We start from the raw sequence: 27,444 nt of genomic DNA, 5'->3' as shown, positions 1-27,444 counted from the left end.
CGCGAGACTCTGTGTGTGTGTGTGTGTGTGTGTGTGTGTGTGTGTGTGTGTGTGTGTGTGTGTGTGTGTGTGTGTGTGTGTAGTGCATCCTTCATCCTGCGGTGTGCATTTATCTCCTGTAGGAAGTGAAGGACTCAGGACATTTGATTAAGGAGAGGAAGAGCGGCGCGTGGCAAGACTAAGCAAGACTGGTGAGGAGAAAATCACTAAAAGGAAAATGATGAGAAAAAAAAACCGAGTCTACCGAGAGAGAGAGAGAGAGAGAGAGAGAGAGAGAGAGAGAGAGAGAGAGAGAGAGAGAGAGAGAGAGAGGTTACGTATTCCAGATAAGATTAAATTCAAAAGTAATAAGAAAACTCGATTAAGATAGCAAATTCGAGCATTTGTGCACCTGGTTTCAGTATTTGTCAGCTTAATTTTGGACACATCTTGTTTACCAAACCGAGAGAGAGAGAGAGAGAGAGAGAGAGAGAGAGAGAGAGAGAGAGTTAAATTGCTCTATCATCTGTTTGTAATGGTCTTTTTTCTTTTCTTTTTCACACGTGTTCATGAAGCAAAGAAAATTACTAGGTACCAGATTCTCAGCAACACCAAAAACTCCTGATACAACGTGCGAGATTCATTACGAGAGGGAATTATGAAGGGCAGGGCGTGGGAACTCAGCGAAAACCAACGGGAGAGGAGAGGCGTGTCAAATGAAGGATTTAAGAACCACTATGAGAATTCTTCATTATCTATACAAGTGCACATCTTAAATTCCCTTAACCCTTTCAGTACCAGTGTTTCCATATTCAATCTGGTTACTATTAGGCGATTTTATACACCTTCAGAAACTTATATGGGGATTAAAATAGTGAAGACTGTGGCCTTTAATCTTCTGACCTCCATAGACCTTTCCTAATGTCAATAAAATGGTTTAATCGTACACAAATTTGAAGGTAAAATATGTGTTCCAGTGTTGAAGAAGTTAAGCAACGTTTTAACCAAGGGAAGGAAGGCACACTCTCTCTCTCTCTCTCTCTCTCTCTCTCTCTCTCTCTCTCTCTCTCTCTTTGTATCATAAGATATTACAAAGATATACTAGAAGATAAAAAGAATAGCATTATCACTTCCTTTTCATTACATCTGATACCACTCAAAGGTTCAAGTGGACGAAAGTATCTGGTGAACCTGTGTGTGTGTGTGTGTGTGTGTGTGTGTGTGTGTGTGTGTGTGTGTGTGTGTGTGAGAGAGAGAGAGAGAGAGAGAGAGAGAGAGAGAGAGAGAGAGAGAGAGAGAGAGAGAGAGAGAGAGAGAGGGGGGAGTATCGTATTGCTGTCCTGTCATATTTGCAATTCGTGTATTTCTTTATCACTATTTCAGGAAACATTTTTATTCATGAGATTACTGGAGAGAAAAAATATATATACATGAAGAATAAATAAATGCAGTACCAACACACACACACACACACACACACACACACACACGCGCATCACCACCTTGCATATTCATTTACTCAAAGAAATACTTTCCCTCACGCAACATAGACTGTCTGACCGGCTCGTCCCAGGATACACACTCTCTCTCTCTCTCTCTCTCTCTCTCTCTCTCTCTCTCTAGAATTTCCCCTCGTTAGTAAAGACGCAAAACTTTTCAATCAATTCCACCTGAGCAGGATGGATATTGAGACGAGGCCCTTTTTGTCCAACACTGAAGAGGCACTCCAACGGTGGCGCCACTGAAGGGCCTTGGAAGAGAGAGAGAGAGAGAGAGAGAGAGAGAGAGAGAGAGAGAGAGAGAGAGAGAGAGAGAGAGAGAGAGAGAGAGAGAGAGAGAGAGAGAGAGAAACTGGGTCAAGTGTCAAGAACAATTATTGCCCAAGTATTAGAGAATCAACTTGGGAGATACTGCCAGGACTACGACTACTAGCACACCACCACCACCACCACCACCACAGACAACAAGCCTCGTATATCTTCATCCTACGCTTTTACTAGTCTCGCCCAGCCCGCCAAGTGATGTGAAGCTAAAGATATAAAAGAAATAGTTAAGCTCGTGACACAACACAACAAAAGAAGATACAGTATTTACTTCCGGCTAAATATAATACCACCAGTAGTAACAAGCTTTATAATAACAGTATGATAGAGTAATAATAACAACAATTACCAGCAAATTTCACGAAGCTATGCAGTGGAAAAATATATAGTTCTATCTTAAAAAATAGATTAATAAATGAAGTGATATTAACAGGTGGATAAATGATTATTCGTCTATGTGCCATTCTTACTAGACCAGTGATATAATGGTTTGAGCTTAGAGTTTGCATGGGATACAGATGGACATAGAATTCATTCCTAGGAGAAAAAAAAAAAAAAAAAAAAAAAAAACAATCTCTCTCTCTCTCTCTGAACATTAAGCTCCTGCACCACCTTCAGGTTCTCAGTCGTCCTTCAACAGAATCCCCCAAGCTCCTCCACCCAAGCTTCTCTCCCTTAACACAATTAAGTTCTCTCCTACTCTAATTAAGTATCAGCGTCATCACATGTCCCTTGAGGCTCCGCTTACCGGGTTATGAATCTCGGATTGTTTCCACCCAATTAAACATCTCTACATGCGAGAGATATGAAGTTTCCCAATATTCCTAATTTGCTGCGCCTTTTTTACGCTACTTCATATTTCCCACGTGGCGAGATACATAACAGATAATCCAGGAGACACGGCAACTTTGGTCTCACAATATTTATTGAAAACCGGCAACAGAATTTTTCACACATCCTTACACTTGCTACTAAATTACATGCATATTTTTTTTTGTTTGATGCATACACTACAGGTGTGTGTGTGTGTGTGTGTGTGTGTGTTTGCGCTCGCGCGCGCGCGCACACACACCAGGCCAAGAATAACCTGCCATAATCTTTGTCACACACTTTCTCAGCACAAACACCTGACCAGAGTCGCATCATATCCTAGCTGGTGGTCACTCTTACACTATTATTTTGTCCTCAACACCACTATACTCGTATTATCTTTTCTGTTGACATTTTCCTTTTATGCTCTATCGAAAAAAAAAAAAAAAAAAATAAATAAATAATGAAGATCATAATTTTGCAGACGCATCTTAAAAGAATGGAGACGCCACAACTCCCTACTTTGTGGTGTAACATGTCTGGCTGGTTAACCACACAGCCAGTCCTCAGACATGGGACGCATTATACATCTCTGTATTCCCTGCGGGTCGTGGGAGGCGACCATAAGGGACGCGGGCGGTAGCTTGGAACTCTTACCTCAGTACTTTTACTTTCTATGAAACGAGAGTGAAAATACAGTGATGCTGCCAAGGCTTATAATCCCGATACTATCATTACTGATAATAACATTTACGGTTATCACTATTTTCCATGCAAATCAAGAGACAGTCTGCGTTGATCAGCTAAAATATGACAGAAGACTGCGTTTCCTGTCCACCTGGTCCATGACCCCAAATGAAACTTCAATATACATCTTTCTTTCCGAAGGCATTCTTTAAGGATGATATTTGGAGAATTAAATTCAATATATATACATTATTTTTTCCGAAGGCATTCTTTAAGGATGATATTTGGAGAATTAAGTTTTGAACACTCAATTAAGGCTGCAAATAGAAGTTGGGAATTACTATAAAGGTTAGTAACGAATTAAGACACATTGTTATAATTATATAGTACAACATGTGGTACTGTTATACACAAAACTGCCCTTAACAACTTACAACTTACACGGACATCTTGCCTACTTATTATCCAAGGAACTATGTAAAAGCGCCGAGGATGTTTACCTGATTTTACTATCGCCCACCAGGTAAGGTAGACTGCCTCAGATTCCCAAGCCCACTCTTCCTTTCTGTCACAAACCTCTAAAGGATGTGTACTGTAAATAGCACCAACAATGAAAGTGGTTACCTAAATCCTTGTGCTATACATTATACATGCATTATTTGGGCAAGAGCTGCTGACTAAGTTAAATTAAAATTGCCGTAGCAGCGCGATACCACTCAGAAGAGAGACACCATCATCGTCTCTCCCTTCCTACCGATGGTGGTGACGAGGAGGATTACATTTGTTCAATCATCCATTTTGTTTCCATTTAAGCATAGGACAAAAAAGTCATATGGTTCCTTTTGTATATATGCAAACCCTCGTCACAGCCTCCCCAATCCTCGACTCTGTGTGTGTGTGTGTGTGTGTGTGTGTGTGTGTGTGTGTGTGTGTGTAAAAAAATATCAATAAATAAATAAATGATAGCATGATTCAGAAGGTAAGTAATTGACAACCAGGATCATCCTCCAAGTTTGGTTCGCGCTCTGCTTCCTACCGGCAGAAGCTGTTGCTGAGTAACACGCAACCGCAAAAATTTTTCGGGAAGTTAACTGGTCTCAATTAATTAAGAAACTACACACTAGTTCAACATCAACAACGCATTTTCTCAGAGTTAATACGAAAATCGTCAATCAGTACATTCTCGTGGGAGCGTGAGGAGCACTATATGCTGATAACACTGACAGTATCAACACAGAAGGCCAGCGTGCAGCTCCAGCGTGAGGAGCCACATGTGCAGCCACCCACCTGACTGAAATGCCAGACCACAGAGGACTCGCCGGGCATGTTTGTGTTGGGCCTACAGGGTGTGGCAAGAACACACACACAGTCAGAGAGAGAGAGAGAGAGAGAGAGAGAGAGAGAGAGAGAGAGAGAGAGAGAGAGAGAGAGAGAGAGAGAGAGAGAGAGAGAGAGAGAGAGAGAGTTGTACAGCACCTTGGACTGTTTAGCTGCATGATGCAAATACCATTGAGATAGTCTGTTTAATAAAAAAAAAAAAAAACAATAGCATATATATTCGCGTTATAAGGGCACAAAATGGATAGTGTAACGTAAGAGGCGCACATAGGCACTATAATATTTAGGTTTCCTTGAAAATTTGACGGTGGTGTAAATAGCCAACTCCATCCTGAACAAATACCAGGGATACCTTACCATTCCATTGCCACCTTTACCCTCCCTACAAGCCTCAATCTGATATTATCAGTTGAGGCAGGATAGCTAGGTGGGCGTCGGACGGCTGAGACGACTTGTTCTCCACAGAATACGGTTTTATTCATATTAATATATATATATATATATATATATATATATATATATATATATATATATATATATATATATATAAACAAATAATAATAATAATAATAATAATACATATCACACGTGCTGTCAGCAACGACTTAAGCATCACGAACTTTTACAGTCTGTCACCTTATCCCTCGCTTCCCACGCGAGACTCCAACAATGACCATCAGGTCCCAAGCCGCCGCGGGCCGTGTGCCGCGGCGCCTCGTGACAATGACTATTCTGCTGCTGTGCATCATACCGCTTCGGGTTCCCCCTCGGTCGAGTAGGAGGGATCGTATTGCTGGCCGGTGTTCCAAGGTGGATTGGGAGGAGCTTGGGTTTCCGTGGACCTTGTCTGACTGGCAGGGACGGGAGGGGGAGTGTGGGAATGTTTGGCCCATGACCTCTCATAACTGGCTTCTTCTCCCACCTGCTGCTCATATCATGTCTCAGGTCATCTTCCAAAGTGGTGCTGCATGTGGCATGACTCTAGGTATATTACATGCAACTGCTGATCATTAAATGTCAACAGGAAACTATAGGAAAATTTAAAATCAAGAAACATTGTGCACCCACAGAACACTTGCCGGTTTCTCACAATTTAAATTCGCTAAAACTCAGAATTTCATTACATGACATTTCTATTTATTTATATATATGCTAATTTAAACCTGTCATGAAGACTGGATAGGTGTTAGATGAGAGGGAAGAGGGAGGCAAGGCAGAGGACCAACCCGCCACCCAGCTGCCGACTCGTAGGCCAGCAGACCAGCACCCACACAACCGGCCCCGCGCTACCTCACGGCACATTCTTCTCTCTACCATCAAATAACGTACTGGATTCTGCTTCACTTCCCTCATCTAACTAATGATAGGGTTGCACCGAAACAATGAAGTTGAAACTGGTCTTGTATTTCATACGGGGCGGATCAGGTGAATTGTATGGGCGCAAAGTGATGTGCCGATGTTTTGTCAACAAGTTGTGTTCGTAGTAACAGGTGGGTCTCCAAACTCACACCAAACTTTGAGACTGTTGCCATATATTTACACCAAACCTACACGACATCATCTCACCCCACTTGACATGCACGTGCAAAATATGATAAAGAATGATCTTGCGGGTGTCTACCATGAATTCGCTAAAATAAAGCTCAACAAAATTGGTCCCAAAGTTCTATTACGAACACAGCAGTTCCGACGAGTGGCGGCGACCCTGCCGAGCCGCCCCGCCCCGCCCCCACGCCACACACTTACCTCCACGGGGATCAGCGTCTTGGGCTTCCTCTTCCGATACTTGCCGCTACTTTTATGAGCTATGGGCATTTTATATAGAGAATATGAGCACACCCCCAAACACACACGCACACACCACCCCCAGCCTACACACTGCCGCACGTACATACACACTCACTCCAATACTCCCCGCACATTCCGACGCACCACCACACGTCTGAATTACAAAGCTTGGTGGCAGTCAGTACACTCATCACACGCTACATATTTACCCACTAATACTCAGCACGCAGAAAAAACATACTAAACCAACAAGTACCTCGGATAATCTAAACACTGTTGTAGAAGGTTTTATAAGGTACCAAATTTAGCGTAGCTGGCAACCATTCTCCAGCTTTCACCCGGGTAAGAATGTCATATCCAACATCCTGCACGTCCTCTTTTTCGCCTTTGGTTTCGTGATCGGTAGAGCAGAATATTCAGCCTGTCTTGTATTCCCCTCCGGCGGACACTATCTACTTATGAGTGTGAATACTGTTTCTACCTTTAATATTATTCTACCTTTAATATCAGCAGGACGGCAAGTTTCAAACACAGAACAATTAAATGAAGAAGTTTCCTTGACTCTTACAATCGAAATGACAATTCCTGAACGATCATGTCTCTACTTTGCATCTAAGCAAGAGAATAGTAAGGTTAACGTTATGGGCTTACATTTGATACTGACACTCAGAACACTCAATAGGAATATGATACACTTGTTTCCTTCACTTGACTCAATGGAACAGGAGAGAGGTTAGTGAAATTATGTTGATAGTTTGTAGAATACATTTTTGAAAAGAGGAAGAATGATTTATAGAATAATAATAGTTATGTGAATAGATAAAATGTATCAAATCTTAATTGGCTATTGTACTGCCTTGGAAAAGTTGTATCATTATCTACTCAAAATTCTGTATATATCACACTGAAAATGGTCCTCTTCAGCACACACACACACACACACACACACACACACACACACACACACACACACACACACACATATATATATATATATATATATATATATATATATATATATATATGCTGATGGTGAGAGAGGTCATTTGGTACACCGTGAACCAGAAGGATGGAGAGGAACGACCCGCAGGGGATGAAGATTCCCTGGGGAGGGGACGGCATATGTGTGTGTGTGTGTGTGTGTGTGTGTGTGTGTGTGTGTGTGTGTGTGTGTGTGTGTGTGTGTGTGTGTGTGTGTGTGTGTGTGTGTGTGTGTGTGTGTGTGTGTGTGTATCCACAATACATAAATGATACCTACGTGTCAGTTCGCGCAAAATTTCTCACTACCTCGCCCATTTCCTGTCTCTCTCTCTCTCTCTCTTGCCACTCCCCTACACCTCACTGGGTGCTTTTGAATCCCCAGGGTTATTCTCCCCTGTACTGGCCATCCCTGATCCCACTCACCCACGCTACCATCCTCCCCTCTCTGGATCTGACTCAGGAGTCTTGCACTAGCGCGCGGGGACCCCAACTAATCTTTCCTGACATATCAAGATGACAGTATTGTGCCGGGAAAAGCTTTGCGTCAGCAGGAGAAAAGTATCAAGAAACTGGTGAAGGAAGAAAAATGTATATTCTTAAGGTCATGTGAGCATGAATGTCTCCTCAATGCTCGGCGTCGTCCTTTAAGTCGTTAAATGTGAAAAGTCATTCAACCCACGACACCGGGTCAAGGCAATTCTGTATTCTATTACCACAGTGGCTCTGTTTCCTCATATCCCGTAGACGTTGTGTGGGTGTTATCTGCCCTTGTTGGGTAGTTTCTTCAATATTTTGTTCTCCCATTAAGACTTTGTGCAGGCTACGAGAGATGATTGGCCAGTACTTATATTTCATGGTGATTTATTTATCTATCTTATTGTCTGCATTGGAGATGTCAAACTTTGGCTAAAAGTTTATAAATTCTTATTGAAAAGTTCAGTAACTTCCACTAAAGCCAGTTGAAAGTAGCAGTATAGATAAGCCACAAAAACGACAGAAAATACGAACCAATTGCAAACCTTTTGACGTCCTATCACGACTTGCAACAGGCTTTGATGGGAGCTGCGGCCTTCAATTGTGTTTTCGTGATAATAGGAGAGGTTAGAAAAAAACCCCATCATGAATATTGCCCACAAAAAACACACATAATCACCTCTCAAAAAATAATTGTGCTAGTCTGTCGTGGCATTTTTGCATGGTGGATAGTGAAAGTGGTAAGACTAAACCCAGATACGATTTTCTCTTTTTCTTTTCCCTTCTGCTTTGAAGGAAATACAAGTGTCCTAAGCCTTAAAACTCACACTATACCTTGCTCATTCATAGTTTCTACAAAGATTATGTCTATATAAGGGCTGAGTATGATACGCAAGGAGAAAACTATCATGTACACAACATAATGTCTTACACGTATGCAATCTAACACCTTGCATGCACAGGGACACACAGGGAAAGATAAAAGTTTCCTATTTGGAACTATGTAAAAACCCGGAAATGGTGGCGCAACGATTGAAGTATCCTGTTGACGCTTATTCCTTGATAGAAGCGACGACGGTTTGAATAGTGATTTACACGAATAAAGAATAACCACTGCAAATTTCGAGAATGATAAGAACATCACGTACAGAAGAGAAAAGGTGCCTGTGTTGTCTTGCCGCTCTGAACTCTAAATGGGCAGTTACCCTTGAAAACCATGATCAGCCCAAAACAGAAAATGCAAATACAATCAGGTAGACTACACCAAACAGGTAGTTTCTATTCGCTGTAGTTCCGGAGCACAAAACTACTCATCCCTTATATAGTAAATACATACACGTAAAACTCCTCCTCCTCCTTCTCTTACTACTATTACTACTATTACTACTACTACTACTACTACTACTACTACTTTCACCGATACCATTTGTCTATTATTTTCTTCAAACCTTAATTTTACTCCTCGTGATATATGATTTACATGTAGCAAAACACGCTAAATAACACATGCAACTGCACCGTGGACGATTCACAGATATTGAGGGATAAGAAAAATCTAACTTTTATCCTCCAAGACGGGCGCATGAAAGGTGCGTCAGGATAAATGTAGTGAGGCGAGAGGTCCTGACATCATCCTGGGCCGAAACTTGAACATTTATTCTTTTTGGCTTCCTGTTGCTTGCTCAGACGTGTCAGAAAAGAGTGAAGCAAGTGAGCGGAGACAGTAAGAAATATGAGGAAGGCACGGGCTGGACGGAAAGATCTGAAGGAAAAGGTTGAGGGCTGTGCTGAGAATGATCGAATACCGAATCACGATGAATTGTATTTGGAAGAAGTAAATAGTTATTATGAACAGTATTAGTGGGTATTAGTGATGCGTGATCCTGTGCCTTCCGAGACCCTCTGAGCAAACTATTCGGTTCCCTAATGTACACCAGGACGAATAAAGCCTTTGTTTGGCACGACGAGACGAGCCACCTAGAGAATGAAATTGTTTATTCAGGAATTGAACTTTAGCTGCTACTGAGAAGTGCATCCTAGAGTCTTGCAATGTTTTATATGACGGAAACTTATGACGATGAACTATAAAAGTTTAAGGCAAATGGGACAAAAAAGAAAAAAAAAGAAGGCGAAAGTTAACAATGAGGTAGAGGAACTTATTGTAAAAATTTTACTTTCTCCACTCGTGAGTCTGGGATAAAGTGTGATATTTGCACGTCTCCTGAGGTCACTAATGAAAAGGATTCTGTGCAGGCGTAAAACCTCAAAGGTCATAACTTTAAAGTTTTATTGGACTCGAGTTGCCTGCACCACATAGAAGTTCTATCGAGAAAGTGACACCATATTTTTGTTCTGATTGATAGTGACCAGTGACCATCATTAATTTCTGGAAGTGTTTCACACGGTCATGGATTCTCCGCTCTGCCTTCACATGCCTGAGAGAAGCTGTTACTACATACCTGTCCCTAAAAGTGGGAGGTGTTTTGTGTCTCTGCTGCTCCTGGTGTCATCACGTCATGGAAGTTACTTGTACTTGCTTCTGTATTTCCATCTTTCTACGACTTAACTTCTTTTAAGTGGGAGGTGTCAAGACATTTGTCCATGAATTTTGACTAATTCTTTAGAATCTTTTATAAGGACTGCAATTACAGTGGGCCTTTTTTTTTTTTTTTTTTTTTGCCCTTGGCAGTTCTCCCTCTTATATTACAAAAGTTTTTTTCTTCTATGTGTACATTTTTTAGAGGAATCACGACTTATTCTAAAGGAAGGTGCTGCCACTTATTTTCCAGAACACTACCTGGCGCTAAGAACAAGAGTTTTTACTATTGACATTGCCAGTTTAAAGACTTCTCAGATATATACCTTGTTACCTTCTTCACTGCCTGTTCTCGAGGGCATTACATGTTAACAAGTATTTGGTCAGGAGAGACCACCTCATATCCCTAAATCAACATATTACTTATGTTCTAGAGGCACTCCTATATCTATTTATTTTATTTTTCTTGAGAGGGCATAGGTTTCTGGTGTTAGAGAAAGTTGTTGTTTAGTCTCAATGGCCGCATATGTTCCGCTTGAGCCCAAAAGTACCGCTACAGGCCCATTCTCCTTACATATGGATCCCATTTTCTCAAGGATATCAACACAATTTTCACAGTATCTCCTATTCATGAAGGTGTCGCCTGCTCCAAAGAGTGTTGCCTTTCCTCGACGATGTGCGCGCTGTATACGGATTGCCTATTTCTGAGGTAGCTACCCCTCCCCACCCACCCAACCAGAAAAGAAAGCGTGTCATGTTTCCTTGGGGAACACCGATCTCTCTTATAGAATAACAAGATAAAATAAATATATAATAAAATGAAGAGAACAGTAGATGAATAAATAAGTAAATAGTACTTCCGCTGTGCTTAACTTAACGTTTTCCTTCAGTCTTCCGTCATCTGAAATTTTTGAAACCGTTCACTCCTCAGGTTTTGCAAAGTGACAAGCAGCACATCGTAGGACTTACGGTTGGGATGAAACAGTTAAAAAAGTGGAAATGTATATGACATGTGAATAAACGTTTGGCCATGACTATACATGGTCAGATACAAGTGCTAGGCATCATCAGCCACGAATCTAGTGGTACACCAAAACAACTCGCCCACCACTATACACTATACATACAAGGAAGAATTTGTCTTGCCGACTTTTAAAACATTTAAGACTCATCAGAAATAAGCTGCATATAAATTAAAAATGACGAAAATTTATTGATTGTACATTCATTATATGTGTTCGATTAGATTAGTTTTTCATATAATCTTTCTTACCAATCTACCGTTCATTCCATCAATCAAAACAAGTCACATTGCTAAACATTAGAATGCCAGCTAACATTTATCAACGCATAACTTGCAAACGTATAAATTCTTTGATTCTCGGTATTTCGTGGCAGGCCGGGACGCACAGTAACGCTGCGTTAACCTCCATCTCCACTGTGGCCATAACCTTTAAAAGAAAATGTTGATATCTGGCAATTCTACTTGTTTACAGTATGCCCTCGATGACTTGACGACAGGCACTTATGGATAAGTTTACATGGCTTCCAGATGATAGTAACACTATTCTTCATCCCTTTATTTCTCTCCATATGACTTCTATCTATTTTTAGCAATATTCGCCGTTGTTATTTTTGTTTGTTTCTTTCTACCTATTCTTTTTTTTTTTTTTTTTCAAAGTAAAGATTCAAGCAGCGAAGATGTCTTTCAGTTAGTCCTTCGTGATGTCAGCTCGGTGCAGGTGGCCTTGTAGCTTCTCAATCTCCGGTGACTGTTTGACCGTCTGCCTTCCCTGTTTGTGCACACAGAAGACCAGTGTTTGGCCTTGGTGGGCATGCGGGACCCAAACCTTTTAGCTCACACAAATGGGCAAATCACCTTGATGTCATCGCTTTTACTGCTCCGGGATCCACCCAAGGTTTTGTGTTGCGTTTTCTCACCAACTGCTGTTCTTCGGATTAAGAAATAAAGATTGTTTATATATAAACAATAGGTGAGGGAGGGTTTTTATCAGTGACAGCTATACATCATTGTAACCCTACACACACACACACACACACACACACACACACACACACACACACACACACACACACAGACATGGCTCCCCAGGCAGTGTGCGTGCGTACGTAAATCACTTAGGGTGGTGATGATAATCTACAACAGGGAGCGGTGAGTCTGGCCTAGCTCGGGTTCCTCCATGAATAACAAACAGCTCGTCAGCACAACAGGGAAAAGGGAACCCCAACTGAAGACGAGTGAAGAGCCAGACGCTCACACTTTCTCACTCTCTCTTTCTTTCGTGTATTTCTTTCTTCCTTTATCTACCAGCATGTCTGCGATTTTTCTTCGACTTTCGTATATTCTTGCATTTTTGTGATTGTTCTTTTTCACTTCTTCCTTACTACATATATATTGACTTTAGCATTTTTAGTTTGTCTGTTTATTCAGAGTAAAAACGATGAAAACCATTACGTGTGTGTGAGAGAGAGAGAGAGAGAGAGAGAGAGAGAGAGAGAGAGAGAGAGAGAGAGAGAGAGAGAGAGAGAGAGAGAAATGCAATACATACTACATATATTAGCTTTTACCTTGCGGCACAATCGACTTTCGTGCTGCAGACGGAAGCAATGGATATAAATAAGATCGCGTTTCGGAAATAATAAGAATGAAGAGAGCAAGAAATAGGAATGAACATCACTTTTCTTCCTTAATCTAGCACCAGCACGTAGCAAACCGACAGCAAGAACAAGATGTTATCCCTATATTGAGGCCATTACAGCATGATTGGGGATAGCCGCATCCCAGGCCTGATAAAGACGAAGGGAAGGAGATGAAAAAGCGAAAGAGGAAGAATAAGAGTTAAAGAAAGAGGGAGACAGGGAAGCAGGTGCGGAAAGGAGAGTGGAAGGGAAGGAAATGTTAGGGAAGAGAGGGAAAGATGGAGGAAAAGTAAGCTAAGGAGAAACGAGGAAAAAGAGAAAGAATCAAGGAAAAAGAAAGGAGAGAGAGAGAGAGAGAGAGAGAGAGAGAGAGAGAGAGAGAGAGAGAGAGAGAGAGAGAGAGAGAGAGAGAGAGAGAGAGAGATAATAACCATAACGGCCTTTACTGAGTTTCCTTTATGCTAATGCTTTTGAAGGGATAACGCTTACAGGATGAAAGAAAAAACATAAAAGCAGGCAGTACTTGTTGATATGGAAGACAACACCCGTTAGACTGTCATGTAAACCCTTCTCACTACGACTTCCAATGTGTAAGGAACAATCACCTCTGTGTGTTTATGAATAAGGGATAAATAACTTCTTCCCCGGCAAGATTCCTCAGGCAATGGGTAGTTTGATGATACCAGTCGTGCGTGTTCGCCTCAACAGCCCCTAAGGTAAGCACTGCCCACTGAATTACACGAGTCTGCTATCATACTTCGCTTTTTTTATTTATTCTTTATACTCCTTTCCATGTTCCAGTTACATTTAACATTCTTTACGTTTATTTCGCTCCCCTCTTTCCATTTTCCCTTTCCCTCTCTTTATATTTGCTTTTATTCTCCGATTTTGTACAAAGAGGTAAAATTTAATCCTTTGGGAGAGATAGTTAAGCTTTATGCGATGGTTCAGCCTCCCTCAGTGCGCATATTCCTACCTGGCCTCGCTGCACGGGACACAGCCTCTTCAGTACAATTACGACTAGTTAAATCTCCGCTACCCGAGCGGAACGAGAGCTGAAATCCTGTTAAATGTTCCACGGCATTCAATTGTTTGATCGTAAAAATAGAAGTGAAAATATAGAGTCAGGTAGGCAGTAGGGCACACGAGTTACCCTTAGCCAAGAATTAAGAGAGCATCACGGAAGGAGGAAAAATCAGTGATAATTAGCTGGGAAAATTAAGCGGCAAATGCATTACCCGGGATTAGCACTTTTTTTTTTCTTCTTTTACGTACCATAATCACGAAGCGCTCGTCCTGGGGTCGTAACGAGGCCTGTGTGAGCCAAGCGTTGTTTACCTAAGGGCCACTTGCTTATCCTACCTCTCCTGTCCCTACACTCCGCCTCTCTCTCTCTCTCTCTCTCTCTCTCTCTCTCTCTCTCTCTCTCTCTCTCTCTCTCTCTCTCTCTCTCTCTCTCTCTCTCTCTCTCTCTCACACATACACGAACAATAATCGCGAGTAATACATGCAACACACTCCCTATCAATATGTTTAGCGCCTCTCACCAATGTAAAATCCTTTGATCCGCTGAGACTACTTCGAAAAACAAGAAACTGGTGGATTTTGACAATATCAGGAATAAAGACCGAGAGGAAACTAAAATGAGTGGTGAAGGTTATTGTGATTGCTGACCACTATTGTACGTGCGTAATTGAGTTCCCTTATGTCCTATGAGATTAATATATACGTGTGTGTGTGTGTGTGTGTGTGTGTGTGTGTGTGTGTGTGTGTGTGTGTGTGTGTGTGTGTGTGTGTGTGTGTGTGTGTTTCCGCAGTAAGTCACGGAAAACTGCGCTATGAAAGTTTATATAATACTGGCCTGTTAAGCACAAGGCAACACCTGTTATAGTGTGGTAGATACGGCAGAGTGCACGTAAAGGGGGAGAGAGAGAGAGAGAGAGAGAGAGAGAGAGAGAGAGAGAGGGAGACAATAGAGGAGACGAGGGAGGGAGGGAAGAGGGGAAAGGTTGTGTGTGGTAAACTGCTGAATGGTATAATGTGAGGACCTAAAGGGAGGCATTGTGAGACAGAGGGTGACATACTCCATGATGAAGATGAGATGAGACTAAAAAGAAAGAAAAAGAAAAAAAGAAAAAAAAAAACACGGAGCGAGGGAATACGAGGAAGATGAATGAGAGTGAAGAGAGAGTAAAGTCAAGCAGAATAGAAGAGGGAGACGTTCTCGAGAGCTTAATGGATGCTGAAACAATTAAAGCAGGAAGGGATGGGAAAGCACGAATGGCAGAAAGAGGAACATACACGTCGACATTAAGAAACGAAGACAAAAAGAAGAAAGGTCTGAATGGGGTTAGAGAACAACGGGAAGCTATTACGATCGTGTGTGTGTGTGTGTGTGTGTGTGTGTGTGTGTGTGTGTGTGTGTGTGTGTGTGTCGGTACCGCAGACCTTCTTTTGGGGCCTTAAGGTCGGGCAAACAAAGGCCACCTCATTTCACCTTCCATTAGCCCAAACATGGTTAATTTAGCTATCCACGCCCCGCCCAAGGAAAGGTGGGAAAAAGCCAAAATATCAGGGACAATCAGGACCAGAGAAAATTTGAAGACCTCGGATAAAACAGAAATACGAGGTAATTGAATTCTTATTTTTCATTTTTCAACTTTCCACAAGGAACTGGTATAAACTTGTGGCTGACGTTCGCACAAAAACTACTAAACTGTGCTGGACGGTAAACGACAAACCAAAATGTTTCTGCCATGATGAATTATTTTACTTTTTTTTCTAATGTGTTATTGGGATGGATGTGAAAAGATATGAAGGTACAGAATGGCGGACAGACCTTCCTGCTATTTCTTGTGATGCTCATGCCTTATTTCCATTCTTGAAAGATATGAAATGTATATATTTAGTTTGATTATAAAAGAAAAGACATATATAGTATGAGGTAGAAAAAAAAATACTGAGCTGATCAAGTGTTTAAAAAAAATAAATGAACATAATTTCCTACGCCATTCCTCACCGTGAAGTAGGAAGTGACATCCTGTGTTCCTGTTGTGAAGGTGTCACGGATGCACGGAGTAAGGGAACGAACTTTCGGTGTCACTGAACTGCAGTGTCACGCCGCGCCGCGCCACGCCAAACCACGCCCTGTCCCTGTCCCTGTGGCGTCGCTGGACAAACACAGGCAGAGATAGCTGGTTGGTGACATGGCGCAAACAATGTCTCCCTTTATTAACACCAGCAGCAATGTGCCTGGCGGCCAGAGGATAGCCTGCTTTTTTATTTGTTATCTTTGCGTAACTTTGATCAAACACTTGCACAGTTTGTGAGGAACATCGCTGGTGCTTCAGTGCACTCAGGCTTTGCGTTGTGTATCATTCGTACCTCATAACTGTGTAAATCCTCTAAACAATATTATAGTTTTGCACAAAGTAATGTATAGCTACGTACTGTGGTGTTTATACAGAGTAGTGTATAATGTACCAAATGACGGCAAATTCAAAATAATGTTCTGCGTCGCCAGACCGGGTGGGACTGCCTATCCCAGCGGGAGGGCTGACAACCAGACTGATCCTGTGCTCGAGAGACTCCGAGGGTATTTACTTAATTGTATTTACCAAGCAGTGTTGTCCTAGGCAGAGACTGACTCACTGGGTGTTCTTAAGTTAATCAGTTGCAACTAACTTTGACGTAGCACAATGCATACGTGCCTCCCCTGCACTTGGCGCTACTGAGGGCGCTATTTTAAATTATGTAAATCGGTGCACTTTATTTTGAAATTAATGCATAATGAAAAAAGTAACTGTTTTTTTTTTTTTTTTTTTTTTTTTTTTTTTTTTTGTACCTTGATAACTGGACACACTAACTCGTCATGAATTTACTGTTTCATAATGTTGATGTATTTCGCCCGTGTGTCCTGGCCCTAGATGGCCGACAAGGGACATTCCGTGCAGCAGGGCGGCGGGAACACCTCCTTCACTTTGGCAGGAGCGAGGGATTATGAACATATTGGGAGTAGTAGTAGGAACAGCACCAGCAGCAGCAGCAGTAGTAGTAGTAGTAGTAGTAGTAGTAGTAGTAGTAGTAGTAGTAGTAGTAGTAGTAGTAGTAGTAGTAGTAGTAGTAGTAGTAGTAGTAGTAGTAGTAGTAGTAGTAGTAGTAGTAGTAGTAGTAGTAGTAGTAGTAGTAGTAGTAGTAGTAGTAGTAGTAGTAGTAGTAGTAGTAGTAGTAGTTGTTGTTGTTGTTGTTGTTGTTGTTGTTGTTGTTGTTGTTGTTGTTGTTGTTGTTACTAGTGCTGTTGTTCTTCCTTTGTGTGTGTGTTTGGGTTCATCTTTGTGTGTCTGTCTATGCACGCGTATTTCCGATAATGAATCCTTCGCTCTTGAAATTTAAAAAGCAAATATTGTACTCATGAAAGTTATGTTGACAGTAATGATGATGATGATGATAACAATAATAATAATAATAATAATAATAATAATAATAATAATAATAATAATAAAAGGCAAAAAGACCGACCCATCTCACACCCAGCAGTGAGAGCAATGTCACGAAGCCTGTCTACCTCCGCACTTCACATCCCATCCCCTCAACTCCCTTGGTTCTATACATTTCCGAATATTCCATTTCGTGCTCCCTGCATCCTGTTAAAGGGTCGGGGAAGGAAAGTACTCGTGATCGGAAAACCGTGAAGAATGGTCCATAAACAGAATCACTTTAACGTAACAATCAATACTAACAGTTTTAACGATTCTACAACCTGCGCATTGCCTTCTTGAGAATGAAGAATGAAAGAAAATAACTGTGTTACATTTCTACGTATCCAAAGTACTGCAATATGTCTGAAGGAGTCTTGCCCGCTCTCAGTTAGTTAGCATAGTCCCCGACCCGAACACCTGCTGCCGGGACGTTTGGTAAACTTAAAGCAGTGCAGCGTTGGGAGGCTAAATGGTGCAGCGTCCGACTCTATTTGCATGTAAGTAAACTCCCGAATTACTGCCAAGAAATAAACAAGATCGTATATGGGGAACTAAAGGAAATGAAGGGAAATTTGATACGTAGAATTACTTGACAATGATGCTCTTGATAATATACATCTATCAATTTATTAGTCAGCTAGTCTGTCTGTCAATCAAATAACCGATCAGTCAATCTCTCTCTCTCTCTCTCTAGTCTATATATCTCCCTCCTTTTAATCTAACCTCCATATTTGTCTACATATTCACTAGTAATGCTCTCCGTTACTAACAATATGACATAGAAAACTTAGATGTCTTCTTTTATTGGTTACAAAACATTCCCAACAAACCAATACGTATATCCATTCTCTACTATCTGACCTCATTTTGTTTCACCGGTCTTTCCCCGTCAGCGAGTTGAGTCTGCTCCACCACGGATCATATTATTGTTATCACAAGGATTCTTCACGTCTCAACGGAGTGACTTGCCCCAGTTTAGACGTCGCTTTTCTCTGGTCCTTCGTAAAATTCCCTGCAGTGAAGGATGGGATAAACAGGAGACGAAAGGATCGGCTGGACTAGTCAACCTTCCCACTACCAAAAGGAAAGGAGAGTAGAGAGAGAGAGAGAGAGAGAGAGAGAGAGAGAGAGAGAGAGAGAGAGAGAGAGAGAGAGAGAGAGAGAGAATTACACACACACACACTCTCTCTCTCTCTCTCTCTCTCTCTCTCTCTCTTTAATTACTTCCGTCTCCGCTCGTTTCGTGTTGCATTATTTACGGAAAACAACCTTCAATAAATAAAAAATGGTATACAGTCAGAGGGATGTCACTAATCGTCACTTATCTTGTTTACTTCCTTCCTCTCTTCCTTTTATCCATCTCTTCCTCTCATTGATCAACTGTCCCTCCCTCACAGCTTCACCAGCATACACACCTACACACACCGACACAGCCATCCTCTCCTTCAACACACGTATAGCACTGGGTTGTAGTATTTCGGAACACGAGGGAAAATACAGCAAATACACTCCTACACAACATTTACGCCTTACCGCACACTCTCAGGCAGGCAGGAGCACCCCACGCACCCTCCTCTCCACTGCCTTCCCTTGTGCAGTGGAACCCACTCAAATTTTCTTCTATTCATGGTCTCTGAGGTAGATTTCCGGCACCTCTGTCAAGACTTACGCTTCAACAGTCGAGGGAGGGACGACAACGTAAAAAAAATGTTTGAAATTGGAAAGAGAGGAAGGAAAAGAGAAACACGGAATAACTGGTTACTGTCTCACTAGGTACTATTACTTAAGAATTAATGCTACGTGCTTGTTTGTCTCCTATGTGAGTTGTATGACGTAGTGCATCGCTCTCCTTTCTTTTTCCTGTCCTCTCTGTTGTAAAATGGAGAGAGAGAGAGAGAGAGAGAGAGAGAGAGAGAGAGAGAGAGAGAGAGAGAGAGAGAGAGAGAGAGAGAGAGAGAGAGAGAGAGAGGAGAAAATATCCACTATCTCAACTGCTGACATCATAAAGTTGTTTACCTGCGACGCAAACACATCATACAAGGCCACTTTCTCTCCTCTTTCTTCACCTGTCCTTGTCTTTCTTCTCTCTTCTCTTCCTTCATCTATTCAGCACCACACCTCATACCATCTCGTGAGGTTAGGTTAGGTTAGGTGTCTCCCTACTTTGCTCCTCTCTCTTCTGCTGATTTAATACTGCCCACCATCTCCTTCCGTTACATTAGGTAAGTTAGGTTTCTCTCTCCTCTCCTCTCCTCTCTTCTCTTTTCCTCCCCTCTCCTCTCCTCTCCTTTCTTCCCTCTTCCCTCTTCTCCTCCCTCTCCTTCCCATGTGCCGCTTCACCACACCGCCCTCCATCTCGTTACCGCCACCAGCCATCAGTTTCGCCACGCCTCGATAAGCAAGGGCGTATATTGATGCTGTTACACAAATGTCTGCCATAACTTACATCATACTACTGTTATTATACTCCATCTCTCTCTCTCTCTCTCTCTCTCTCTCTCTCTCATTTCTTTACAGCTCGTCACAGCCTCCGGAGGAAGAGCGGTAAAAAGAGGGCAACGTCATGTAAGGAAAGACAAATGAGACGCTTGAGAAATTACTCTCTTAGAAAGACGAAGAAGAAATTTACCGATAAAAAATACTAAAGTTGAGAGAGAGAGAGAGAGAGAGAGAGAGAGAGAGAGAGAGAGAGAGAGAGAGAGAGAGAGAGAGAGAGATGCGTTCGGTTACTTTACAGACACACACAAACAAAGACGCCATGCTAAATTAAACTAGGCGTGAATTCCAAATGTATGTAAATACGTGCTAAAAAAAAAAAAAAAAAGTGATACGTCATACGTGTTAAAATGGAGATTAAAAAAGGAAAAGAAAATACACAATACGACAACACATCAATCCAGGCTCGTTCGGATGAGTCAAAGCAATAATACAGAGAAAAAAGAGGCCAAAAGAAAAAAAAAAAAAAGAAAAAGAAAAGAAAAAAGAAAAGCTTCAATGCCAAACTACAAAACAAAAGTTACCTGAGAATGGTCTTTTTCCTGCCAGCTGCCATTTGTCTGAAACAAAAAAAAAAGAGATTGCACGTATTCAAATTTTAAAGGGAATCTACGTCATACACACACACACACACACACACACACACACACACTCTCTCTCTCTCTCTCTCTCTCTCTCTAGATCAGCGAAGTTCATGGTAAATCTGTAGCTCTGGAGGAGGAGGAGGAGGAGGAGGAGGAGGAGGAGTAGTAAGAGGAGGAAGAGGAGCAGTAAACCGAGGAGGTGGAGGAGAATAGATGGAGGGAGGGAAGAGAACTGGAAAGGATAAAAGGAAAAACAGAAAAAAAACAATGGAGAGAAGAAAAGAAGTAAAGATAGAAAAAGGAAAAGAAATGAAGGATGGAGCGAGGGAGGAGGAAAGCGCCGGAAAGTGGGCGACAAGGAGAGCCGTGAGATTGAAGGAAAATATAAAGCAAGAGGAAATGGAAAAGCGAGTCAGTGAAATTCAGGAAGAAAGAGAGAAACAGGACCGAGGAGGAGGAGACAAGAGGACGTAGAAAGTGTCGCAAGAGTCCGGAAGTCAATGTGCGGAAGGAAGGAAGGAAGAAATGAAGGAAGGATGGACTTTTGATGTGCCCAAAATGAAGAAAAATACTCAGAAAAAAATTGAAAAAAAATAAATGAAAAAAAATATCTGGCCCTTTCGAAAATACGTAACTGATTGCCATGTGCGAGAGAGAGAGAGAGAGAGAGAGAGAGAGAGAGAGAGAGAGAGAGAGAGAGAGAGAGAGAGAGAGAGAGAGAGAGAGAGAGAGAGAGATAAATAATAAACGGAACTTGTGCGAAGAGTTGAAAACATCTTTTATGTGCCACTGTCATCAGCAGAGAAAGCGAGAAACTTTCGTCCAAATCATTCGAAGGTGACAGCGGGCGTGGATCAGTGAGCGAGCAACATTGGAGTGGAAATCCTGCCTCAGGGTCTTGGTGCCTTGTGTGTGGAGGGAAAGGCGGAACGTGAAAGGTCGTGGTAGCATGTATAGGTCTTGCTGTAGTAGTAGTAGGAGTAGCAGTAGCAGTAGCAGCAGCAGCAGCAGCAGCAGCAGCAGCAGCAGTAGTAGTAGTAGTAGTAGTAGTAGTAGTAGTAGTAGTAGTAGTAGTAGTAGTAGTAGTAGTAGTAGTAGTAGTAGTAGTAGTAGTAGTAGTTTAAATTTTATAAAATTTCATAATGAATTTCCTTCATCAAAGAAACAAACAAGTAAGACTGTCGAACTTTCATGTAGCAAAACATAACATTTCATAATCAAGAGAAAATGAGAATCAGCTCCTTTACAAAACTTGTATGTGAATTTCATTAGGCAACATTTACCAGACTTTTCCAGGTGAAGCAGGGCAGAAAGACAGGTGTATTCAATGTCGATTCACAATATCACGTAACATTTTCATCACGTTACGTTACGTCCGCAAAATTATATGATGTAATAAAGATTTGGCGTGAGTATGTGGGAACAGAGCGGTGACCTTGACTGTCGAGGAGGAGAAGGAAGAGGAGGAGGAGAAATAAGCTGGGAAGGGATTGGCTGACGCTTCTGGTACCTACTGATAGCATGGCTGGGTGCCTGAGCCTACCTCTCCACCCTGCCCCCGCTACTCACACCCTCACCCTGGTGCCGGTACTCACGCCCTGTCCCCGCCGTCATCGAGAACACCAACTGCCACCCGCGCGTCTTCAAGGAAAGAGCAAGACGCGACGCACCGGAGGAGGAGGATGAGCCGCCCGACGGAGCACAGTGAAGGAGGCAGATTGAAGTGTGCAAGAGGCGTGTGGCTCTCGTGAGAATGACAGTCCTGCGTGGCCCATCCATCTCCATTGTTTAGCTCAAGTTAATCTATTTTCAGGGTATCATCATCACCCTCCCAAACCAAGTAATTTTCCTGACAGTTTCTTCTTTTTCTTTGACATTTCTTTTCTTTTCTTTATTACATCGTTTACTAATTGGTATATATATATATATATATATATATATATATATATATATATATATATATATATATATATATATATATATATATATATATATATATATATATATATATATATATATATATAGAGTATGTATAGGAAGTGCTGTTCAGCTTCTACCCATTAGTAGCACAGGCAATTTTACTTATAGTAAGGGCATCTTTGGCTTAACCACCTATATGAACCTGGGTATCATGGCAACTTGTAACTTTAAACCACTCGACAAATGGCATCGTTTCAAGGTGGTACGTGGTGGGACTCGAACCTACGCGTGGATGTCTGCCTGATCCCACGCTCACACCTTATCCACTACGTCACTGCCTCCCTGCATTTGATATGTTAAAAGTGTGAATAATCTTATATTTTGAGAGTTTTGATCTCAATCTTTCGAAAAAATAATGAATAAATGGTATTGTATTTACGAAGGTGACACAAAATATCTCTATTGATGACATATGTACAGCTTGACCTATATGACACCCATGACTCCTGTTACTGTTTGTATTCAAAACATTGCGTACATGGAGCCACCCGTCCTATACACCCAGCGAAATAAAGTCTAATAAATCCTATAACTTTCCGTGATTGCTGCAAATGTCTTGGCGAGATGTTAAACTGAACTCAGTTTGTTATTTCTAAATAATGAGATGAAATGAGTTTTACCATTATAATTTAAATGCATGGAGATAACTCTTCGTAAACATTAAATTCAGTACAGTATGCTGTCTAATAAGACGGATCTCGTTGATAAAACTATAGTGCTCGTATAACCACAGCCGTCACCATCTGCACAAAAGGTTTCATTCGCTATACGTAGTAAATTATAATCATCATCACTTCTTTGTCCTTAGTGTCAGAGCGTAACAGTTATCGGTCAGGCGGTGCTTACGAGTGAATCAGTGGTGGTGTTGAAACAGTCAGCTGCCAGACACTTGAATACTAACATTTGATTTCCTCCTTTCGATGTAATGCAAATAATAGTACACTTACACACGATGTAGAGTAGAGGGACACACCTATAACAGTACAGTAGAAGGTGTCCGGGGCTCACTCAGCGGGAACGAGAAGCAGTCGGGGAGCGCGCGTGGCAGCCCGCCCATAGATCAGACACACAACTTTAAATAGATTTTCGGATGTGGGTCGGGGAAGAAGTGCACAGAGCTCGGCAGAGAATGGTGGCAAAGAGCTACACGTCGGATGCTGCTGATATTAAACGTATATTTCCACAATACTATCCCCTAACCCCCCCCTGATCCTCCTTAAATGAAGGTCGTAAACATTGCTTCCACTACACACGGAAAAAAAGGACATTATTAAGTTGATACTCTGGAACCAATACTTATATCCCTGCATAAAAAAAAAAATATTAGCATACTTTATGAATAACACATGCACATGGAAAAAAGGAGGTATTTCTCGTTAGCGTTTTGCATTAATAATTGTTTAATAGCAATAACAACTTCCAGCATTAGAGTTTGCAATAAATTGTTGGTGCAGGCGTGGGTTCTGTGCGCTACATGAGGACCGGTAATGATATATGACCACTAGAAATTAACACCCACGACATGAACGAATCTTAATCCTTAAAAGAAAAATAAGTAATAAATAAAGAAAATGGATGAAAATAAAATGCTGTTCTCAAGTTATAAGACTGTCACTTTAATCATTATTCGCACTACGTCAATTATCAAAAATCTTCCCTTAAAACAGAATTAGGACAATGAATGGTTATGTGCGAGGAAGGACGTTATGTCGCACACAACAAAATGAATATCAACCATTTTAACTTATCTTTCATCGACCACATCAATAAAACTGTATATCTCATCTCTTGTTGTAATGTTCTGCTATAGTCCTTTCTTCCTTTACCATCACTACGTGGTTAGTCTCATCTCTCAATGTAATTTTCTCTTGGTCCTTCTTTTCTCTACCATTATTAAGTGGCCTCCCCTTCCTTAACCTGAGACAGAGCTAATCGTGACCCTCAATTACGACAGATTCTCTCTCTCCCAGGTTTCCCGCGTATCCATTTACTGAAAAAAGCTCTCACAGCCACGGAAAAAGGTTATAGCTGTGGGATATAGAGCACCGCCTGTCGCATTCGAGGTCAAATTATAAACGAGTAAACATTACAAATACGGAAAACAACAATGCTAACATATCATACAAAACTATCATTCTTGTTATGTGTGAAGGAAACGAGCGCAGGGACGGAAATGGGAAAGAAATGCCCGCTCAACTTTTCCCTCTATGAAAGTTAATAGAAAAATGTAAAGTAAAAAGGAAGAAAGAAAAAGAAAACTGAATGGTTAGTTAAGTTTCATAAATATCTTGATACACTTCGCTTGAAACAGTTCAAGTCATGGGAAGGACGAATAGTAGAAAAGACAGTTTCAGCGTGTATGTACAGGTGAAAGGCACAAAAGAGTGAAGGTAGCGATTAACTGTTGAAATGTTTATGAAACGCCACTAGCAACATTCACCCTTTGCACTTTCACTCTCACACTCCCGCAACACACATGCTGTTACATCAGGAAAGAATACTTGAATATCTCTTCAAAAATACACACATTTTATACTCTTGTAACATTCTTGGAAACGCTTACTCTAATGATAACGATAGGACTGTGTAAATACGCCAGAAGTTGTGCTACACATCCTATATTATACATCACTCGTTCAACACAAGGGCTTCGTTAAAAGTCAGATATATGATCATCAAAAGGAACGAGATGGTGCTTCCTTTACCGTTTTAACAGCCAGCCAGGGAAAGATTAACTCTGATAAGCGAGAATCGAGAAAAATGATAATAGCCGAGGAAACGTGCGTCTTCAGCTCTCCTCAATAAACCTTTCTTGTTAGCGTTGGTGAAGCCTCTGGTCGGAACTCGCGTGGTGCGTCGTAATGGCGGGAATGAGTGAGAGGCGATGCAATAAAGACGTCAAAACATACTTGTGCTCTACCATTGAAGATAAACAGCCTCGGTCTTGCCTGCTAACATTCCGCTCCACTTGTCAGGTAATCATATCGCTCTGCTACTAGATGATGTAGTTTATCCAATATAATTTCGGTAAAATTGACAAAAAACTTCTTTAGGAAAACATGTTCAAGATTCCTTTATGGAGGGCAAATATTATGTAGTGATGATCATCTTTGTCATGCAAGTGCTTCTGATGTTTTACAGTGAATTATTATGGAAATTTTGTTAATGCCGCAGAATGTGTGATAGGAAGGGTTGAAGGGGTAACTGTTCGCAGGAAGTGGCTGTATTTTGCGGTGTTTCATACATGACAGTGGTGAGTCAATGCTGCGTAGATACACCTTTGCTGGTCACAGGAACACGCAAACTTTAGCGGCATAACAAAGGTTAACTCCTGCCTTTAAGGTAGTTACAAGAGGACTGAAAGAAAGTAACTTGGCTTGTCATTTTCGAAAAAAAAAAATCTTGTAAATTGAAGAAGTACCTTACATTTTCGAAAGATTTTAATATTTTTGTACTTTCAATTCTTTTCTTAACTACAGTATCAGTTTCAGGTGCGGATCTCTGTAGAAAATAACAATATACGATGCATCTCAATGGAAAGATCTTGAAGGTAGACTCCTGGATGTCCGTGACGCATATGATGGATGGTATACAGTGCCAGCATCGAAGTGAACCATTGGCTGCAGAACCACGCCTCCATAATAACAGACGTCAAACACCACAGTCGTTCCCTTAAATTATCATCCTCCCTTTTTCATCGGGATACTTTTTAAATAGCATCGTAGTGCATACCCGTTCCATTTGTTTCTTTGTCGCAATATCCAATTGGTATATGATGAAATTCTCGCTATCATATTCTCGTGTGTGTGTGTGTGTGTGTGTGTGTGTGTGTGTGTGTGTGTGTGTGTGTGTGATGATTCTAATTCGTAGCATGCCAATATAGACGCTCTACTAGTATGTTATAGAAGCAATTCTGAACAGCGCAGGACAAAACAATCTAATTTGAATGTATTAAGAGTTAATTTTTGAAGTTATGGAATAGCGTATCAGAATGTAGTATCTCTCTCTCTCTCTCTCTCTCTCTCTCTCTCGTGTGTGTGCATGTGACAACATTTTTTTTCTTTTTTCTCGTCTTCCGCATATTGGTACTGTATATTTCACAAATGAAAAGGACAAATAAAAAAAAGTTAATGACGCAATTATTCTGCATCCAAAATTCAGAGATGGGTTATGAGGCATATGGTGAGAGATTATTGTTATTATCTTTTGACCGAGGGAGGAAGTATGAGAGGTGTGGAGGAATATAACATTCACAGGTGAGAGAGGAACGAGAGGCCTGTGACGAGCTGGAACGCTGTGGACGGATGAAAAAATTGAGTTGGCGCGTAAGCTTTGAAGGCAGTTTGTGATTGACAGGACCTCTGAGATACAGGGTTCCTCTTTCTTTTTTATTTCCTTCTTTTTTTCCATCAGCACACGGTAAGGTTTTTACTCCCTCGTAGACCAGATCGCTTCGGGCTTCAACATTCATTGGAATTTTAAGAGCAGGAACGTCCCAACAGTGCAAATTCAGTGGCAACACATCTCGGGTCTGAATAATTGTGAAAGAATTTTTGCCTTTTGTTCGCCTCTGACCAGTGAAAACCGCCCTAAGCGACGGCTGACTTAAAATGGGCGTCGACTGCTTTCTACGGTGATATTTCTTCCGTTTCCTTACCGTTTTATCGTGTGTGTGTGTGTGTGTGTGTGTGTGTGTGTGTGTGTGTGTGTGTGTGTGTGTGTGTGTGTGTGTGTGTGTGTGCGCGCGCGCGTGTGAATGTGGAAAGGAGTGGATGGCTCGGCGGGTGGGCGGGAGGGGTGTTGCGGTCCAAAGTAAAATGCAATTTCTG

The 27,444-nt window shown here is 41.4% G+C and overlaps 1 protein-coding gene across 7 annotated transcripts in view; it reads right to left on the bottom strand.

Annotated features, from left to right (window-relative positions):
• The window catches only part of LOC123503556 (disks large 1 tumor suppressor protein-like), a 610,283-nt gene that overhangs the window by 96,717 nt on the left and 486,122 nt on the right, over positions 1-27,444 (bottom strand). For 6 of the 7 annotated variants that reach the window (XM_045253417.1, XM_045253421.1, XM_045253416.1 and 3 more), the window contains one exon: positions 20,576-20,611. The exons of the other annotated variant lie outside the window; for it this stretch is intronic. In XM_045253417.1, the coding sequence (XP_045109352.1) occupies positions 20,576-20,611 (36 nt within the window). The remainder of the gene's footprint in view (positions 1-20,575; positions 20,612-27,444) is intronic. 7 annotated transcript variants of the gene reach the window in all.

The sequence above is a fragment of the Portunus trituberculatus genome, chromosome 14 (assembly GCF_017591435.1).
Source record: "Portunus trituberculatus isolate SZX2019 chromosome 14, ASM1759143v1, whole genome shotgun sequence".
Lineage (NCBI taxonomy): Eukaryota > Metazoa > Arthropoda > Malacostraca > Decapoda > Portunidae > Portunus > Portunus trituberculatus.
The sequence above is the reverse complement of the archived record's forward strand: the minus strand, read 5'-3'. Positions and strand labels throughout refer to the sequence as shown.